This window comes from Scleropages formosus, chromosome 25 (genome assembly GCF_900964775.1).
Source record: "Scleropages formosus chromosome 25, fSclFor1.1, whole genome shotgun sequence".
NCBI lineage: Eukaryota > Metazoa > Chordata > Actinopteri > Osteoglossiformes > Osteoglossidae > Scleropages > Scleropages formosus.
This window is the reverse complement of record NC_041830.1, coordinates 9,088,962-9,110,748: the sequence shown is the minus strand read 5'-3', so window position 1 is coordinate 9,110,748 and position 21,787 is coordinate 9,088,962. Positions and strand designations below refer to the sequence as shown.

The 21,787-nt window shown below is 42.8% G+C and overlaps 1 protein-coding gene across 4 annotated transcripts in view; it reads right to left on the bottom strand.

The window, feature by feature from the left end:
* The window catches only part of tspoap1 (TSPO associated protein 1), a 90,319-nt gene that overhangs the window by 14,897 nt on the left and 53,635 nt on the right, over positions 1-21,787 (bottom strand). For 2 of the 4 annotated variants that reach the window (XM_029249165.1, XM_029249164.1), the window contains 15 exons: positions 16,465-16,629; positions 14,704-14,787; positions 14,077-14,166; positions 13,784-13,906; positions 12,731-12,835; positions 12,411-12,461; positions 11,674-11,706; positions 8,796-8,979; positions 6,501-6,703; positions 4,637-4,743; positions 4,428-4,537; positions 3,473-4,321; positions 2,575-2,726; positions 1,824-2,234; positions 276-650 (listed from right to left, as the gene is read on the bottom strand). In XM_029249165.1, the coding sequence (XP_029104998.1) occupies positions 276-650; positions 1,824-2,234; positions 2,575-2,726; positions 3,473-4,321; positions 4,428-4,537; positions 4,637-4,743; positions 6,501-6,703; positions 8,796-8,979; positions 11,674-11,706; positions 12,411-12,461; positions 12,731-12,835; positions 13,784-13,906; positions 14,077-14,166; positions 14,704-14,787; positions 16,465-16,629 (3,042 nt within the window). Of the gene's footprint in view, positions 1-275; positions 651-1,823; positions 2,235-2,574; positions 2,727-3,472; positions 4,322-4,427; positions 4,538-4,636; positions 4,744-6,500; positions 6,704-8,795; positions 8,980-10,913; positions 10,935-11,673; positions 11,707-12,410; positions 12,462-12,730; positions 12,836-13,783; positions 13,907-14,076; positions 14,167-14,703; positions 14,788-16,464; positions 16,630-21,787 lie in introns of all 4 variants that reach the window. The other 2 variants (XM_029249163.1, XM_029249166.1) reach the window with 1 other exon arrangement.

Below are 21,787 nucleotides of genomic sequence, written 5' to 3'. Positions count from 1 at the left end.
AAATGTTTCGAGCATGTTGTCAGTGGCAAAGTGTTATGTTGCTATTAATTATGAAACACTCAGTAACTGTCACAATAATCAAGTTTTGAAGTTGGAAAAGAGAGGACTATCATAAGCAGCATTGGTGCTACAAAATGCCAGCAAATGCTCAGCAAAAGACCTAACTGCTCTGAAAACAGTGCTGGTTCTTCAGCTCAAAAGGCAGTGATGTGAACTAACACTGCATGTCAATGATTCTTCTTCAATTCAAGGGGTGAGTGGTGTGACTGACTGACCTGGCGTCTGGACAGATAGCTGTCCTCGTGGCCTTGAAGTCGCTGTCGCGGCTCAGAGCCCAGGAACTCCTCGAGGGACACCATGCGAGCGTTCTCCGCACCACTTTCCTCTTCTGCCTCCGACTCCAGAGGGGATGGGTTCAGGATGTGCAGAGGCTGAGCATTCAGGGCATTCGAGGAGTCTGTTGCCTCTTGGACTGGAACCTGTGGCGGTACGGGGCTGACCTCTGTGGTTGGAAGACTGGGGCTGGGGCTGGACACAGCCTCTTCCAGAAACTCTGACATAGAGATGGTTGGACGCCTCACACCAGGACTATCTGGGTCTTTGCTAGACTCCAAAGCTTGGCTGGGGTTGGAGGACAAGGTCAAAGTGACCTGGAATAACAGAGTAACCTTATTTATTCATTTAGATATATGATAAACAGAGTAATCATATTTATTCATTTAGTCAACACTTTTTTTCAAAGCGACTTACATTGTTCATCTACCTACAATTATTTGTCCATTTGTACAGCTGGGTAATTTTACTGGAGCAATTTAGAGTAAGTACCTTGCTCAAGGTAACACTTTGGAGACAGACATTAGCTAAATGAATAAATGGCAGAGTGGGACACAAAGCACTGCAAACATCCAACAAAGGACTCTGACTACAATTCAAGCACTTCTCTGTCTCAGCATGGTTCTTCTTTGGCATTTTCACTCATACTACTGCTGTACTGCCAGAAACCACAACCAATTCAACTGTTCCGTTTCAATTTTACAACTGAACTGAGAACGTTCTTCACCAGCTGAGACAAAGGTGTGTGGCAGACCATGACGAGGATAGAAGCAGACTGAAGGATTCAGACATTATCACGATGGCTCTGTTGTCCTAGCTGGATAATGAATCTGTTTTACTTGTAAACACGTACACTTAGGGTTATACCACTGCATATAAAGCAGAGGCATCCAAAATGACCAGTAATTGAAAGCACATAATCAATACTGTGTATATATATGAAGAGAGACATTTCAGAGTCCAACTGAGCCTTCTTTGCAGCTTCTGAATAGAGTCATTGCCTGGTCATGCTAGGATTAGGGTCCAAGGTGCTGTCAGCAACTGCACTTGTCAGCTAACTACACAACTGCTGGACATGTCCCCCATCCCATGAGGTTGTATGACTGGTGCAGTTTTAGTTACAGTGCAATGTATAGTTATTTTAGTATACGTTGTTGAAATAACATATTACTCATTAAAATAAGAACCAGAGTTGCAAACAAAATCGTGGGGGGGGAATATTGGTGGTACACAGGAAAACAGCCACTCCCTGGATCATTGGGAACAATGACTTAAAAACAATTGCACAATGTCTTTATTTCCCCCTACCAGAAATACAGAAAACTGGAAAGGCAACAGTTAGAAAGTGGGCATTCGTGAACACAGTCCAAAAACAGCACAGTCATTAAACTGTGCCTTCACTGACCGCAAGAGGTGTTCACCAAGCATGACTGTACACAATGTTCGCAAAGGGCTGTATTACACCCCGATTAATGCCTTGAGAATATTACCGTTGGATTGCTGCATGACTCTGCTAGTGATGGGGCCTCTGGCTCTGGCACTGCCCTGAAGGCAGTGGCGGAAGAAGGCTGGGCCCAGGCTTCGACGGCAGGTGGTGCAGGTTGGGCGGTAGAGGCAGCGTTCACAGTCGAGGGTGTGCCCTGGGGCCTCCCCAGATGCAGAGTGGGCGGTTTGGCAGCTTGTTTTTCAACCGTTGGGGTAGGAGCGTGGCGAGCCGAGATGGGGACAACCCCAGCCATGAACCCTGAGAGACTGGTCAGGAGATCGACGGGTGCAGAGTCTGTTGACTCCCCTTGGGGAGACATGGTGCGCACCGTGAGCTCACGGGAGTTCTGCAGGGTGTGCATCTGTGACGGGCCAATTAGAGCGCTACCCGCTGTCGGGGATGAAACCTCCAAAACCTAGGGGTGAGACACAAAACATCTGCCATCCAACACTTTCAACAAATCAAAGCAGCAAACATTTGTTTCTTTGCATCTGAGAGTGAGAATTCGGTTTTTGCCTAACCTGCATGTCGTATGCATGGACAACACAACAAAATTCAGCTGTTTGCCATCAAAACACATTAAAAATGACAACTACAAAATATGCTCTTGGCCTGGTACTACAATAAGCCTCAAGGGAAAAAACTGAAGTGACAGAGGGCTGAAAAAAGGAGTAAACACCTGAATATGGCAGAACATGCCGGAATGCCTCATAGAGCATCCAGACCCTAAAGAAAACCCTCATGCCAGGTCTTACTTTCTTGTCATCTGCATAGATTGCATATCCTGTGACTGGGACACCATTGGAAGTCCCTGCTGCGTCAATGGTCACGGGCAGCCAGTTGATGACAACGATGCCCGGTGAGGGACCCCTTTCCAGTTGCACGTCCAGTGGGGCATCGGGTGGACCTGGCAATAGGTTAGTTCCAGCAATCAGAACAAGCTTAGAGAGTGGAGGCGAGGGAGAGTCAGCAAAGGCCCAGTCAATATTTGGAACCCTGTACAGAATTTATGTATCCATACGAGTAGTGAATTTTGGGAAAACTCCATCCGGTACCAACTGATGCATTATGAAATGAAATAAAATGGTTACTTATTTTTCATATGCACTGAAACCTCATGTAGCACAGCTGGGTACAATAAAAAACTGCACAAACGGCTTATGAAAACTGAGTACCCCTTTTTCAAACAATGGGTATTTTATTCTGTACAACAGCTTGTATCAAATACTGGTATCAGATGTTTTGTGACAGAAATACATACTTGGTGTCCCTAAACCAAAAGGTTTTTGTCCCTTGGTGGTCACAGTCATCCCTCTCAACAAAACCAATTATAAACTTCCTACTTCCTATCACAACGACAAACTCAACCAATTAAAACTGCCGACTAAGGTAAATATAACTCAAGTAAAACATTAATTTATTTAGCTTTATTTAGTGACTCTACACTGGACAAGTGGTTATTTATAATGAACGAATGAATGAAAGTTATTTTTATATATTTTTATCTTTTAATTATTTTTGGTACAAATCTGTAAAATATGCTGAGGTTCACTGTCATATATAAAAATCCCTTTTTATTTTACTTCATTATTATTAGCTGACATTTTTCTCCGAGGAACTGATTATTTTTTCCCCTCCACATGAAGGACTCACCTGCCATGAGTGTGGTGAAGGAGGTCAGTGCTGCTTTGCGCTCCTGTTGCTCTGCAGGCAGCTCCCAGGGTGTGCGGTGAGGCCTTGCCTCCACCTTGACCCAGTATCGTGTGTTGGGCTTCAGGTTGCTGAGGCACAGAGAGTAGCAGCCTGCCCTCACCAGCTCCTGCTCCTCATCGTTCAGGGACACAACGTGTACGTAGTTGCTGTTGCTCGGCAGCCAGGATAGGCTTGCAGAGGTGGCCGTGATGCGATCCACCTTGAGCTGGGTGGGGGCGACGCACACGTCCCGTCCCACTAGTAGGCTGCAGCGCAGTTGGTCTGAGCTGCCTTTTTCAGTCATGCTCTGCACAGAAATGCGGTAAGACTTTTGTGCAACATCCAAACGCTCGAGCACCGCCTTGGTCTGCGAGCCGAATGGCACGCTGAGCCGCAGCTCCTGGTCTACGTAGATGTTGTAACTCCAGATGCTTCCCCAGCCAACAGGCACCAGGGGTGGGTCCCAGCCCACTATTACACTGCGGGCAAGCTGTTTGATCACAGTCAGTTTTCTGGGGTAAGGCACTGCACTGATGCCCACTTCCTCCATGTCCAGGTCCAGCCCGTTGGTGATTGGGGTGGAAGTCTTCCCTGGGGTCTGCTCAGCTGACAAAGATGGGTCGGTCCTCTCTGAGCTGTTGATACTGAAGCGCATGTGTCTCTCGCTGCTGCTTAGGAAGCTTCCATCCTGGAAGGAGCTGTGGGAGAGGTCTCCCGTCTCAGGGGGATGGAAACTCATCATGTCGTCATCAGAAACCCGCTCCACAAAATTGGAGGGGACCAGCCCTCTCCGACCATCCATAAGCTCACCTAGACAAGGTAGACCACGTCACACTGTGCAAGAAGCTCTGAATTGCAAGACTCAAGTGACACAAACGAAAATGTTCCCGGTTAATGTTAAGAAAGCTTAATGCACCTTCGTAGAAGCCATCATCATCCATATCTCCATAGACGTAGATGTACTCTCCAGCAGTGAGCGGTAATTCCCCTTCCGGGTTGTCGTTGGGTCCATCATATGGATTGTAGCTGAAGAAATACAGGCAGTATATATGTCTGGTCAAAGGAGAACTTGAGAAGGTACAAGTTGATTAGAGTTGTTCACCTACTGAAGATTAAAATCTGTACCTGTATCTGGCGATGAACACATGAAGCTTTGCAGTGACTCTGCTTCCAGGGTATGGGATAGGGGATACATCAATATCCAGTTCCTCCACCTCGCTGGCAGTATCAACCTGGAGTTGAAACCCAACTTTAAGTTTGGGTACAGAAATCTCAACAGTATACAATCTTTTAAAAAAAAATCTGGGCACCACTCTCAAATGTATTAAACAATTATTTAATATGCAGAGTAAATTAAAGTATACCTATTGTTTACAGTATTTCCAAAGCCAATAAGGTACAGTACACTCTTGATTATCTGACCTAAATGAGATCTTTCAGGGATGAGATAACTGGAAGTGTCAAATAATGGAAAGAGATTGCTGGGGGGGTACAAGTCGCAGATTAAACGGAAGTGCAAGAACAAAATGGCTTAACAACGATCACTGTACTGTTACAACAACAGGGTAAAGAATTGTTTTTAGTTACTGAGACTTTTTCTTTGTGGCTTTGTAGTACTACAGCAGAATAGAATTGTGACTCTTTCCCTACTTTGCTGAGATCCGGGAGCTAAGTTTCAGGTTGAGAAGTTAGAATGCCTGAAATCTGTATTGTTTAGATTAAGAATGTATCATCAGTTACACATCTGCTCTCTTAGTCCTTCAAAGAGACTATGCAATTTAAATTTAAAAAAATTCTTCTGAATTTACTGATCATTTCTCAACACACATGGGTTTGCAGCGTTGTCTTGTACCTTTTTCTCCAGTGATAAAGATGCAGCACATCACCATACAGAACACAAACACTGACTATTTCGGATAAAGTGTAATGTTCGACTAAGGTCAAGGTCATCGGGACTATTTAGTACCATAGACAAAGGTACAGGGACAACCTGCTATGGCAAGTATACTGACACTTAAAGCATCAGTTAAACACATGGTGTGTGGTGAAAAGATGGTTACCAATACCGTCCAAATGAGTAAGTAGGAGACATATAGTTTCTATACATCAAGCTTTCGATGATTAGAACTTTGCAATCCAACACAGTAAATGGAAAATCTACACTAAATATGAAATAAAGCAGCTCCTGGGTCCCACAGACCATGTACTTGTGTAAAGTTGAAGACATGCATGTGGGAGTACACGGACAGCATGGAGGGAAAGGGGTTTGGGGGCAAACCACACTATCAAAAGTAGTACAAAGCCCTGCAGTGCAGGTTCAGAGACACAAAGTGACAAGAGCCGGGAAAGCTGTGCTGTGTTCAGGTGCCCAGGTGAGCAGTATATTACAGAGGTGAGGGGACAGCATGCTGAGGTTTTACATCCACACAACTGTGATAAAATCCATTTTAAATGCCCGATTCTGTCGCGCTAATCTGAGAAAAAAAATCTATACCTGACAAAAGTAAAAATTGCTGAGAGAATAAACTAGAACTACAGTATGCAACCATAAACTATATAGAATAAGGGGACAAAAGGTGGCATAATGATTAAAGTTGTAGCCTTTGTATTTGAAGGACCCAAGTCTAAACCCCATCTCCTGAATCAGTACCCCTGATCAAGGTACTAACCCTGAATTAATACAGTAAAAATTAAAAATCACATTAAAAAGTACCCAGCTGTACAAAAGGGTAAATCAGCTCGGGACAGCTGGTAGCATAGTGGCTAAAACCGCTGCCTTCGGGACCAAAGGTTGCAGCATCAAATCTCACCTCTGTCTGTAGTATCCTTGAGCAAGTTACTTACCCCAAATTGCTGGACTTAAATTACCCAACTTTATAAATGGGTAAATAATTGTAAAGCAGCTTTGGAAAAAAGCGTCAGCTAAATGTATAAACGTAAATATTGAAACTAAGTTACTATACAACTCAGAGCAGCGTTCAGCTCTAACCTCATGGGTCGGGGAGCACTTGCGAGGGCTGTGCGGGAGGGATTCGGATTTGGGTGTTAGGTGCTTGGACTCGGACTTGGGGGTGCTGGAGGTGGACCCAGATTTGGCACTGATGGTAGGTAACTCTTGGTGCTGTGTGGTCGGGGAACTGTTGGGCTGTTCGTGGCCCCCAGATACCGTCAGGACAGCAGTCTCCAGATCTGCTGGAAGAGGATGAACATCACCCATACATTGGCAAACTTTGCAAACCTCAATTTAACCAAGGACCCTCTGAAAACACACACACACACCATCAGCACAAAAGCATTACTGCTTGAAGCTGTTTTTCCTCCAATCACAAATATAAAGTTTGAAATAGTATGTTCTATCACAGATATACTAATCATCTGAGAGAGGAAATGTGATTTAAAATCATGATGACTCAAGTCCTGACAGCAAAAACATTTTGCAGGGATTCTTCTCCATTGACTCAAAAATACAAATCCGTTACTATCCAGGAACCCAATATTTTAACGAAGCACAATGCATTTTAGACAGTACAAATGTTAGCTGTAGATTTCAATAAATTGTGGGCAATTCTATTATTCCATGCACAGTCATCAGTAAAGCACAGACCATGGCGGTAAGTCAAATATTCTGTAGTCTGGAAATAAGTTTGTCTGGCTTAAGCTGACGTTCTAACATTTTTACAGTAAGCCCTATCACCACCCCCACCCTACTAGAACTAACGCTCAACTGCCCTCGATTAGAATGCAATGTAAAACAGCCCAGCCTATCTGCTAACAGCATCAACACTCACACAGCTGCTGTGATTTGACTGCAGGAGGCAGCAGGAAAGGGGCCCTACCTCACGACCCCAAAAGCCCCTTCACTACTGACATGCTCAAAGCGGCCACGGGTCTGCTGCAAGTGACATGTGGTACTTGTTGGAATTATCCGTGGGCTTAGGGGACTGTAAACGCTAAGCAAGTTATAAGCCGTTCGGTGCCTGGCGAACGTGAGCCGTCCCGGTGTTGAGGAAATTGCGGGGTCGTGTAAGCCGTGTTCATCAAGTGCTCAGAGCAACACTGATGCACCAGGTGAAAGTGGTTTGCAGGCAGTACCTTGATAACATGCTGGTGAATGTCACACCAGCATCTTCAGAAGCAGTGTGCTCATGCAGTGACAACAGTGTGGTAGAACACAATGCTGATTTGCCGCATTGGGCAGTCAATTACAGTCCTTTCCCAGTGTCCATAGTGAAACCGCAACGTGCCACCAAAATCTCCCAGACAGTGCTCCTAGAGGAATCAGAGCCTGTACCCTGTGTTGATATGTCACAAAATGGGCCATCGCTCCCCTCCAGGCTCCAGAAGGCAATCTCTCCCAGAGTGATCATATCACATGAACACAATGAGTCTAGAAGCAGAATAAGCTGCAATGAAGCAATACAGGTACAGGCACCCAAACAAGTATTGAATCATGATTCTGATCCATGTGCTGGGTTTATAGCAGTGTCCAACACAGTACAGATGAACATGTTTAAGTAGAGGGAAAAAGAAAAGAAAACATTTGGACAGATCAAAGAATTCAGTTTAAAAATTACGTGAGTGTTAATAGATGACGCTTCTGTAAAGCCATCTTGTTAGTCAGAGCATATGCAAAATGAGCAGATGTGGTGCTTTTTTTGGTTTGGCGATCTATGAGGAACCACGAGAAAAAACAACAGTACAAAGCTGAACAGAGAGTTTTGGGAGAACTCCCAGCAGTCACCTACATTTTAATAGAAAGTGACAAACAAAATAACTGTGCTAACATCTGTAAGCCTTATGGAGCACTTATCACTACACTATGATCATAGCCATAAATGTACACAAATAAAACTAAAAGGGATTAGTGTAAACTACTACAGATGGTCCCTGCAATACAGCACTGCTGTATAAGTTCTGTGACTCTTGAATCATTCCTTATTTGTGGCCACAAATTAATTTAACCTCAGAGTTATTTTGTGAAACCTGAAAACAAATGCATTTTAATTAAAAATCAAGTCACATTTAATTGTCACATCAGTCCACATGAACAGCCTTTTCAATTATTATGGGAAAACACAGCTCTGGTATAAATTGTTTTGCTTTAAGAAGCTAATTTTCAGCCCATATTAGGGCTGTAACCTGAGGACCATCTGTACAAATACTACATTGAATGCTAATTCAAAAAAAAGCCACTGGACATGATAAGAGATGAATAGGAGACACAGTGTATAACAGCGATGCTATATTGTTGTGCTACATGCTGTGAATAGAGTTTAGGACCTACCTCTGTTGACAGGCAGTCCGAGCCCGTTGGCCAGAGGGGAGAGCCTCTGGCAGGGCAGTGCCGCGGGGCCGACACCCAGGTCGATTTTGCTGGCCTGCAGACGGAAGCGCTCCAGCTCCTGGGACAGCAGGCCAAACTGCTCGCTCTGATTACGGCATTTCTCCTCCAGCTCGCGCACCTTGGCCTGCGGACAGTGGCCCCCGGGGGCCCATCATTACTGTCTGGCCACTTGGCTCCAGAGCCTCCCCTTCTCCCCACCCAGGTACCTACTCTTCCTCCACAGTGAGCTGCTGAAATTCACTCCCATTATGAGGTTTTCAACAGAAACACTTCTGTGTATATCTGTAATGTGATTTACACAAAAGTACCTACACAAGTCAAAAAGACTGTTTAAAAATAGTTAAAATGAAAACTAAACAATATGAATGCAATCAAAACAAAATCAGACTAATGGTGTGGCAAAATGTAACAAACAATAAGGTGTAAAAAGAAAAAAAGAGATACAGATTGAAGATGGAGGAAAAGGGTTAGGTGTGGGGTATGTATATACACATTTATCTGTGAAACATATTGTGTCAAAACATATACCTCTTTGCAACTAAAAAAAACAAGCACTGGCAACAGCCATTATCTCGTGTACTATTGCACTCTGAAGCAGATTTAACTTAAGAAAACACACGGTACAATTGAAAAAGTGATCTTATTAAAGAGATCTGCGGTTTCACATCCTACTGCAGACACTTCTAAACTGTCACTTCCTTTCATGCAAATAAAGTCAGCCATGAGGAAAGAGAAGGGTAAATATCAAGCTCTCACCAAATGAAGCTATAAAGAGGCAAATATATATCCATTCTTAAAAAGAACACAAACTGCTAAATATCAGAAACACAGGTAAGAGACAGGTCCCTATCAGACCCCCTAGCATCAGCACCCTGGCTGGTTCCCTCCAGCCACCACCGTCTGGACAGATGCTCACAAGACAATCATAGAGGCAGCTGTGCTTAATCCCCCAGGCGGAGGACCAGAGCTACAATCTGATTCTGCACCTCTGCATGCTGGCACACCTCCAGTCCGTGCTGTAAGCCAGCGGGAGGCAGGCAGGCAACAAGATCCCTGGCCACTTCCTGCCTTCGTGGACCTATCTACTCTTTGGGCCAGTCTGAGACACTGGCTAGATGTGGCCAGGAAATGACTGCACCTCCCGCTTTACGTAAGGTTTTCATGCACTCCACCCTACCTCCAACCTTGATAAAATTATACTGATATGCCCAATATTTTGCTTTATTTTGCTTTGACTTAGAAATCAAAACTAATCATCCTTCAGCAACATCCATGTATGTACCTACAGACAAGGTTATTAATTTCTGCTTATCAGTTTGAGTTCATTATTTTACACAAGCACAGACTGCGGTTCTAACAACAGACTGCCCAATATCTTCTCTACTTAAGAGGACAAAAATAAACACAAGTCCCCACAGTTGACTACGCTGCAGTTTAGGCATATATTTCAAGAAATGCTCACAGGCTACACTGAAATGGTCAAGTTGCACTCATATTAATAACCTGTAAAGGGCAGCCCCTTTTTATAAAGAAATTAAATATTCGCTGTCTTTCAGCAGAGAGCAACTGACTACAAACTAAAATAATCTGACAGGTGATGAGACTGACCCTCCCTGACCGTCACTATTGAGGAGAAAAAGAAAACAGACCAGAGATTATGACTGACTTGTGGTCAACAGACACAGTAATTCAGCAGCACAAATTAGAAGAATACTTTTCCTCTTAAGGTCCTAACCCTCCTGGCAAATGGGTAGTTTTAAATTGACAGAAAAAATAGGTACTTTATGACTCAAATAATACAAATCCCTAACTACAGGCTAGAAGACCAACTTACCACACCAGTGGCAGGTATGTATAACACACCGCACATACTATATATTTACTGTATGTACTTGTACAACTGGGTTCAGAAGTCACTTAACAGAACTTTAATTCTACATCTATGTATGTTACTGTATCCTGCAGATTGGGCCATTTCACAGCAGGGTTTGATGTTAGTGTACAAAGATGGGACTTTGGAGAGAAAAAAAAAAACGGAAAACTAAGTGCTGCAGATACCTGCATGCAGTCCAGCGTATTCTGGTTAGCGGCAAAGAACAAAGTAGAAAACAGGTCAGCATAACCAGAATGTACGGAAACATATGAGAAAGAAAAGTAAAGAGTGCATGCTTGAGCAATCTGGCATTGACAAGAGAAGGGGGGAAAACAAATTAATAGATTAGATTTGGCAATCCAGCTCCAGGTTTACACATCATGCTGCATCACAAAAATATCTCAGCAGCCTCCAGTTGCCTCCACCCGGTATACCCTATTTCACCCCAGCGGAATGGTAATGAGCTTGACTGGCATGGCTACGCTGTCCCACATGCTGTGGTGACTGATGGATGCTGGGTGAGGGTGCCTAATGGCCACTGCCCCCAAAACTCCACACACCATCATCATCTTTAACCACAGCTGAACAAACCTTAACTTTCACCTTCAGTTCCTAGATGATTATACAGGGATTGGCAATGAGGAAATGTGTTTCTAAATAATGTATCATTTTTAGTTTGACTTCCATGTGATATAAAGTATTGTGTAATTCAATGGTATAATTTTAGATTAAGTGCTGGAATTCCATTACGTATTTAAGCCTACATCGATTCTCCACTTTAGACAAGTCAATAGGTTCAAAGAGAGACGGGGCCCCCTGGAGGTGGTGAGCAGGTTTGGTGAGGCAGCTAAAGATGGAGAGAAAGAAAAAGAAAGCGAGAGGGGGAAAGAGAGAAAGAAAGAGGGAGAGCACAGCTCAAACAGAACAGGAGGCACTGTACTGTACCAGCTCCCTCCGCAACACTAGCTGGACCAACTCCTACAATGAAATACATGGTTCATTGACTCAGATGGAGAAACCAAAATAGTGCTATAACCTGTTGAGAAAGGCACTATACAAAATGAAAATTAAACAGAGTTTGCTATCATTCATTTACCTCACGGCTACCCCCAGCTAGGAGGGTGACTTACCATCCTTATACTTGTTAACCACTCCCATGCCAGTCTCGCAGCCTGATTACACAGTGTATTTTATGTAAGAGCTCTCAAGTCTATAATATCAAAGTGCCATGTGTCCCTCAAGCTAAAAATCCATCTGAACTACTTGCATCTGAAATTTGTTTGGGAAATTCATAAACTTTTTACGAGAGGACACAGGGCGGCAGAGCACAGCAGCCCATTTCACTGTAGTAAACATCAAACATGAACTCTTTGTGAATTTAAAACCTGGAGGCTGGCTCTTTACCCGAGAGAGGATTACATATTTATGAAGTTTTTTGTAATGTCCGCTAGTCGATGACAGTCAAATGAATAATGTATAAATCCATCACATCCTCACTGAGGTGGCAGTGGAACACACTGATTCCCATCTACTTCTACCTGTATAGCACCTACACAGCCTCCAGACGCCTAATGATGACATATCGCTCCTTAGGAGCAGCATGTAGGGCAGTTATTAAACTCCATGGACGAACATATCTGCACACGTACTGCATAATGAAACGAGGATTGCACTCCACTCACCTCCAGCAACTGCACAACTCCCTCATGCTCCCGCTTAGCGAAAAACTGAGCCTGTTGAAGCACAGATTAATACTAGTTTGGAAAAAGCATAGAAATCAATGTTAAAGTAAACATGATGATCAGTCCACACAGCCAAAGGTTGTGTTCACATAGTTTCAGTCAGTCTGGTACATGTACTTTTGGCATACATTCAAACTAAGCAATTTCTCATTACATACTTTCATAAACTTAATGAATCTGGCTCAATGAAAAGAGTATCAAGAAAAGGAAGAGAGGCACATTTCTGGAGTTCTTCCTGTACAGAAGGTCCTGGTCCTCACCCGCTGCAGTCTTTTGATTTCATCCTGCTTGAACTTGAGGACAGCCAGGGCCTGTTCATGCTCCAACTCCAGCTGCTGCCTTCGCTCTGCGACCTCTCTCATGTGCTGAAGAGGCAGACAGCAACTAGGCCTCATGTCTTATGAACTTCTCACCAGAAACAGTGCCTATGGGAAGCATTTGGCCCTCTCTGAAAGTTTCCCCACTTTCAATGCTAAGACTCAGACTCAATCAAGTGAAACCCTTTAGAGTTCATACACTAAGTTAACTCCATGTAAGTGTAGTAAAAGCTGCTGGCAGCTTCAAAGTAAATACAATCAATCTCAACAAGATCTTAGTCTACTACTGAATTTATTTTAAAAAAAAAAAAAAAAAAAAACTACCACGGAGACTTACAAAACTGTGGAACGAAAGAGATATAAGAATTTTCAAGGTATTACATTTGAGAGAGACAGTAGTTGGAACTATTCCACAAATGAGGTCTCTGTAACAATGGCAGTATGGACACCCTTAATGAAAAAACTCGTGTAGAATCCCACTTTAAAATAGCAATGCTGTGTATGAAAAATAAAGACTTTATATTTCATACAAAAAGCGAGACTATGGTACCACACACAGAAAAAACACATAAAAACACATAAAACCCTTGAAGGAAACCTGCTTCAGTCTCTGTGAGATGAACCTTTCAGCAGGATGTTAGCCCAAAAAAACAGCCAAAGCAGCACTACTATGGCCCAGTAAATAAGAATGATTGTCCTACAGCATCACAGTGAAAGCCTGATGTTAAATTCTTCTGCAGAGCCAAAGTAAGGTGTAACAACAAAATGTGGACAGTACAAAGCTGAGCAATACTTCTTATAGCGCCTTTTTCCCAGATCACACATACAAAAATGCTTCCACACATTAACACTCAAATCTCGCCCTACTTCACTGTATAAAACAAAACCAGCATAGTAACATCCAGAATCTAGCACATTAAGAACCTCTAAGCACGCCACAAAGGCCATGAACATGGAACCGATTCTATTTCAACATTAAAAAAACCCACACCATACCTTCAGGACCTGCTCTAGGTTCTCCAGTTTGACGCGGAGTCTCTGGTTCTCCTCGAGAACTGAATTGCGCTGAGCGGTCAGTTCAGACAGATCTGCTTTCAACTCCTCATTCTGAAGCTTGACCTGGGAGGGGATGGAGGGGGAAGATGGGGTGGTGGTGGTCTTTTGCATGAACCTTGCTCAAGACAACCTTGGAGCTCAACCCTTGACAAGCTCATAAACAAACTAATTTGGCTGAGAGTGTGCAGACACTCGTGTTCTGAGACTGTCACCTGGACACATGTGTCACTCACCTGGTCCAGTAGCTGAGCCCTCTGCTTGAGGTGACCAGCTTCCTCCTGCAGTTGTTCATTTCTGCTTCGCTCATCCTCCAGCTGGCTTTCCTGTGAGGGGACGAGCAGAAAACAGGATAAAAGTTAAAGGTAGAACGACTCAGGACTCAAACAGAACCTAGAAATGTTTTAAAAACATCCAGTAAAGACTAGCAGCAGTGGGCTGATTAAAAAATAAGAAGTTACATCTGCAGAACCAATATATTTTAACCTTCTTAAACTTCACATTCAGCTGTAAAACTTACAGTAAGCAGGAATAAATCAATAACCTTTGTAGGTGTAAGTGATCTCTCACTCACACACACACACACACACACACACACACACACACAGAGTCTGAAACTGCTTGTTCCGAACAGGGTCGCAACGAGCCAGAGCCCAACCCGGAAACACAGGGCGCAGGGCTGGAGGGGGAGGGGACATACCCAGGACGGGACGCCAGTCCGTTGCAAGGCACCCCAAGCAGGACTTGAACCCCAAACCCATCAGAGAGCAGGACCCGGCCAAACCCACTGTGCCACTGTGGCGCCCTACATGCTCTCAGTGAAAAATTCCCTAAATCACGTTGCAGAAGTGAACATTTCTTACCAAATCCAGACATCTCTTCTGTCGCTTTCTTACTTCATGCTCAAGACATTCACATTCTTTCCTTTTCTTGCTCAGCTCACTTTCCTGTAGGTTGTCATGACAAAATCAAATGTAGTATTTCATCGTAACATTTTCAACTCATGTAACTATACAATTACTTTGAGACTGGGTACAGACTACCTCCAGAAACAATGACGAGTGAAGGAAGAGCAAAACTAATATTACAGAAAAAACGTATTTTACCACACAACAAAGGAGAAATTCTGTAATCAGCTGAGGAGAAAAAAATATTATGAATGCATTTATATATTTATTTACAAATTCATTTAGATAAATATAAATAAATAAATGGCACGAATGGCTGACATTTGACTAGGAAACTTTGCTTAGTCAATAATGTGCGGTTGAGCCACTACAAAGCTTAACATTATTTTCATTATTTTACATGGCGTTTCTGTAGCTGAAAGCAGAGGAAGAATCTGCTCATTTCAGGGTGGTTACATGAATGTAAATTAAAGTATATGCAAAATAATGAGGTAATAGCAGCAAACAATGTGGCTTGTAGTTAATTTTTTTCCTAGTATTTTGCTTTTAAAATATTAGTTCTCATGAATTACAAATAGTACATTTTGCTATGATTTATTATAACTTAAGGTCACCGTTTAAATTTGCGTTAAAGCTGACACTACAACTTTTGTTTTTTAGCATTGCAGTTAAATACAGTACACCTGCAAAGTTTATATTTGGGAGGTTTATCTCGAGTGATACTTCATCTCCAACTGGAAAACTTCAGTAAACACTCATCGACCCAAGGCTCATGATAGATTTTGCTGTTGCACTGTAATTAAAGTCGTTCTGCCTACAGCAGCAAACTTCACTGTTGACAGCAAAGACATAAAAGTTGTTTGCAACTTCTGCCTCTTGTTGACCACACGGTGATCAACAATAAGGGATCCAGCAGACAAGAGATATGGCAAAGACCAGAACTTGGCAGAGCTGCAATGAAAGATCTGGAAAAGGTCCTTTAAGGTGAAGATGTGTCTGCAAGAATGAAGATAAGAACTGCTGATGTAACAGCATTTTCTGTAACACTATCTGGGTGTGAATGCTGGACACTGCAGAAGCAGGACAGGGAAAACATGGACTCCTTTGAACTGTGGTGCTGGAGGAGACTTAAGGACACAGTGGACAACCACAAGAATAACCAAAGGGAAACCAGATCAAATCAAACCAGAATTCTCATGGGAAGCAATAATGATTGGACTGAAGTTATTGTACACCGGACACATCATGGGATGGCTATATTTTCATGAAAGGATGGCGATGATGGAAAAAGATAGAGGAATATACAAGAGAACGAGCATCAACCCAATGAATGGGCTCAATCATAGCATGAATGGACACAGCCCTTTCAACACCATGGACAGGAGCAGAGAATATAACTTTCTGGAGGCATTATTTTTGCTGTCACCAGGAGTCAGTAACAGTCAAATGGCACTTAACAACTGTGCAATATAAACCTGATGACTTCAAAAACTTATAAGGCAGCAGAAAACCAGAATTCATTTAGCATAAAAGCAAATGCTAACAACATAATAAATACTGACTACAGCAGTACTGAAGTTACACTGGTGGACACTTTGCCGTATGTGTTGTCCAGGTTAACAGACCATCTTTGCAGAGGACTGAAGCAAACCTCACTTATTTCCAGAATGTAATCCCACCAATCTCATCGACCCTGTGGCTGCAGAAGTTCCTCACCAGGTACTGCAGGTGTTGCTCTGGCAGCTGACACTCGTCTGCAGGACAGCAGTGCGGTTCAGGCTTCAAAGGGGGCTCCCGCTTCTCCTCCTCCTGCACGCCATGGGTCCTGTCAGGGGGACCTAGGGCATCACCCACCCCTGTGACAGGGGTCTCCGCTGTAGCCTGGAAATGAGATACGTAACATTACCTTAATCATCAAATAGCGGTCAGTCTCAAGCACAACAGAAGGAAAATCACTGCCTGTCTGGAACAGCTCTAATGACAGCAGTAAACAGGAAATAAGCTTCTGTATCTCTACATAAAGAAAATCATTAAATCAGTATCTAAAATAGATAATGCAAAAAAATAAACAAAACCACTAAAAGAATTATTCATCCTATTTATGGAAGCACTTTGCCCTTTATTGTCATTGTCAACAACCGCTTGTTTATGTGGTACAAAAATAAGCTGTAGCTGGCTGCCATGTACAGTAGCGCTGCCCTGTTTGACCTCAGCAACATCACATGGTGGCCATTCTTAGAACTTACCATACCACGTGCATATTTTCACTAAAACAAGCCAAAAAAAAAAACCCTGTAAAACAAGACCAAAGTGAAAAAAAAAAAAAATGTAAGTTTACAACAAACAGGAAAAATTCTGGGACTAATATTCTGAGTTCAGCGATACGTCTGATGAACTGGAAGATCACATAAGGATGTGCTTCTGCTATAGAACTGGGCCTGTGTTCTCCAACATTAACCTTACAGTCTATTTTAACATGGCTTCCAACTGGCTGTTCGGCACAGAACTAGAGGTGTCACAGCTTATTTGACAGCAGGAATAAGCGTTTAGAGGTTGAAAGGGGACACACAACACACTGGTCTTGACACCGTTTGCTCTGGCCTTGATGGTTCAGAATTGTTACTTGGTTCTATTTTGGTGTGAACTACTTGTGGAAAGTTGCACCTGCATCCATTCCACAGTGGGTCACGACCCAGTAACAAGATAAACCGGTCAACGGAACACCGAGGGCTCCTGCTTTGCGGTGATGCTAGCGCGGAAAGGGAAACCTGGTGATCTCTCCAGCTTCACACACACTCAGTTATGGGATGTGGCACACATGGGGGGCCTGTGCTCAATTCCAACACATCCAACTCCTGTAGAGTGTAAAATCAGGAGTCCTGAATGCACTCAATGTTACTGATTCCACGAGGAGCAGGATCACAGTGACCCTTAAACGCATGATCAGCACCAATTTCACAGACGGAGGATCCAAACCTGCAGTAAAATCATCAACTTGTAACCTCAGTCACAGTGTTGATCTTAGGAGCGGTGGAAGTTAGGAGGTGAAGAAAGTGGAGTCTAGAGGCCTATCAGCAAGGAAAGGACCACCTATGGACCAGGCTGTGGACCTCCAGGCCGGTATGCTGAACCAGCAGATGCCCATATGGGCCCGGGTGGCCGTAAGTACATTGCAGTAATCCCCGCAGACCGTCGAAAGAGCTAACTGGATCACTTCCTTTGAAAGCACCTTAATGGATTGTACCAGCTGTATGGTTTTTAACTGCATGCTGACATGCCGCAGCCCTGTGGGAGGAACACGTTTAGTTGGCGATGGAATGAATCAGTTGGCCACTGAGCCCTGGTGAACAACAAGGTGACACAAAACAGGTGCTGGCCCTATTTGCTTGGACACGTTGAGGCCCCTGGGCTGTAAAACCCCAGCGTGCATGACACATGAGGGGAGGGTTTAAAAGATTGGATTTGATCAAACAGCAAATCTGTCAGACCCGGAATCCGCTCAGCTGGAACAAGTTGCCGTTAACGCCAAGCGTACAAGCATAAGGAACAGACGGCTCAGAAGACTGTGGTGCTCTTCAGACATTTCGTTCCGACATTTTTTGACCTGGGGCACAGAGGTTACTCTGCCCTTGAGCACAGAATACGGTTTCACATACATCTTGCAGGGTTTTGCCAGTGTAAGTCACCTTGGTGAATAAGGTGTGTGGGCTGATAACACTACATAGAGTTCATTGGAAGTTGCTTTGGAGAAAAGCTTCTGCTAAATAAATAAATGTAAATGTTTTACATTTCAGAGCCTCAGGTGTGTGTGCCAAGTGCACTTCATGAAAAAGACCGGCAGTGAAGCGAGGGCAACTGTATGAACACACGCATACTTGCCAACTAGACAACTTCAAAAATGAAAAAGTAACCTACCCCTTTCCTGCGACTTGTGGCAATGTATGGGGGTGGACTTCACCAGCCCCCAGTTATCTGGAGCAGAAGGGTCAGAAAAGTCTTTGGAGCAGCTGCGGTCTCGCCTACCATGGAAACCTTTCTAACCACTGCCACAGCGATGCGGAGAGGATTTGCTGGACTGTACCACTCAGTGGCTGCAGGGGATTAACATGCACATAATAACGGCCCCTTTCACTGTGCGTGCGTCATCCTCCGAGATACCAGATTGCCAGGTTTCGTTTAAAGATTTCCCATCGAGAAACTTTTTTAGAAATATATTTAACTAAAAATCCATACCAGTGTGCAGGGACAAAGACTCATTGAAAAATTAAATGACTTCTCGCCTTAAACTATAGTATCACCACAATCTAACTGAAGTCTAAGGGCAGCAGGTGGCATAACAGAGCTGTTAGCTTTCATTTGAAAGACCCAGGTTTGAATCCCACCACCTGCTGTAGTAGCACTGGTTAAGGTACTTACCCCAAACTGATACAGCTAAAATTACCCAGCAGTTTAAATGGGTGATGAATGTAATTGTAAGTAGTGAGGGTACACTAACACTGCAAGTTGTTTTGGAACACTATCTCCTAGCTTAGTTAATGAAAAATTAAGAAATAATAATGACTGATAAATTAATATACTAAATTATTAGTACATAACTGTATAACTGTAGAGGGGGGAATGGTGGTGCTCCGGGTTTGGCGGGGTCCAGCTGTGTGGTGGGTCTGGAGTTCGAGGCCCACTTGGGGTGCCTTGTGGCGGACTGGCATCCTGTCCAGGGTGTGCATGTTGCTGCCCCCCCCAAGCCTTGTGCTCTGTGTTGCTGGGTTAGGCTCCAGTTCTCCGTGACCCCGCTCAGACAGTGAGTATGTATGTGTGTGTGTGTGTGTGTGTGTGTGTGTGTGTATATATATATATAAAACTGTAATCTGAAAATATGAATAATGACAAGGTATGATGCGAGTTCAGTCACCGAACAAGGTGATGTTGCACAAGGTAACATCACATGCACCCTTACCCCCTAACTGTTGAGAAAAGCAGCCCTGCCACATTTATTCCTACACTTAGATTCTTTTGGATTGAAAATAAATATACATAACAACTGCTATGCATGAAGAGACCTTTCGGGACTCTGAAGGGTGAGGAAATGGTTTGCAGAACCTTCAACAATTAAAGCCACCAGATTGCCAACAAGTCCAAAAACAAACAAGAGCCTCAGTACTTGTTGTAGGCATGTAATTAGAAAATGTGAACACGTATTCAGGCACTTTCAGGGACTGTAATGGGTTCTGGTTAAGGAAGAGAAATGCTGATAAGATAGGTGCAGTTCACTATTTACAGTCCACGGTTAATTAAAGCGACTTCCTTTTACACTGAAGAAAGAACACATTTGTAACATGGAACAGCAGAGTGACTGCTCTCATCCCAGGTCCTCATGTACCTGGGAGTACTGTATACACGTTCTTGCTACAGCTTATAGCTTAGTTAATTACGCTTTACAATTTTATTTTATTGAGATGTTAACAGAATGCATTACGAGACTAAAATATAAAATTCAAGTGCATTCAAATTATTTATCTATTTTTTTTTTTTTTATTTTGCTAGAGAAATTCTGGCTAAGTACCTTGCTCAGGGGTACTACAACAGAAGGTGGGATATGAACCTGTGACATCTGAGTACAAAAGCAACAGCTCTAACCACTAACCACATGCTGCCTTCACCTGAATTACTATTATTTAAATTTACCAGTTGTTAATGATGTATTTAATTGTTACTTTTCAAAAATGAAGTCTTGCATTAATGCAAATGGGGCTAAGTACCAGTTTAGGTTACTAAAGTTTCAGAAAATACAAAATGAACAAAAAAGTGGTACTCCTCTGACAATCCACTTTTGCAGACGTCTCATATTTTGCTTGAGATGCGTATGACAGAGCTGACTGTCAGAGAATAAACCGTTCAACCTAATGACTAACCTGTGAAAATAATACTGTATGTGTAATTTAGCTAAACTTCAAAGATTTTTCTAAGTGTGGTGCCTGATATTTGTGGAAAAAACATATATGCATTTCTGTCCTGAAATGAACCTCATTAGTCCTTTTTTTGCATTTGGCATCACGACGAGCAATATAAATTTGATAATGAGGACGAAACGTCTTTTTTTGGCACTTTTCAGGGTGTTCTAGAATACACTGCCACATACAAAGAGGCCTGATGAACTACATCAAGACATGCCACAAGTCTTTGTGAAATAAGATGTATTACTTTTGACAACACAAGATTAGCACTGATTTTACCTTGCAAAAATATATATTATTCCAAGAAGTACAGTATATGGGTGATTTATTTCAGTGTTACTTGTTCCCACGAGCATATACTCTCTTCATCTTGCACAGACAATCAAAACAAATATGGGAGTTGGGATTAAAAATTGCAAATGTGTTTCGCTGCAGACAGAACCATTTATGTAATAAATAATGCAATAAATTTAGGGTTAGGGAGGACCACAGTCAGTATGCAGTAGTATAACAGTACTCTAGCAAATCAGATCCTGGCTAACAAAAGTGTATTATTTATTTACAAATAATATTAAAACATGGAATAAATCATTACTGAATAAACAAACAATTATTTAATCATTCATAGTTTTTAAATAATTTATTTCTAAATGTTCTATGAAGACATTTGCATATAACTATATGTCAAGACATCAACATCCTAATGATGCTGATAACATTTAACATCTATTTTAACTCATTCGGGCTTGGTGAATCATATTCATAATATTTAACAGTAACTTATGGGTCATGACAAAAACAGTATATTACAGTTGTTTAAAGAAAAAAAAAACTTAAGTGTCCATATCAACATACATCACAATCTCTGACCCAGGAGCCACGATAAGTCAAATAATTACTTTGCAACCACCAGCAGCAAGTGGTATATAGAACAGCGAGAGGAACTCGAGTTGCACCTCCCTTTGATCCTTCACAACGCAGGCCAAAGGAATTTAGAAGTGATGTGCATTTTTGGAAAGACTGCTAATCGATCTCCCATAACTCCTTGCTATAAATGGAGCTGGCATTGTGCAAGGAAGAGGTCTGAC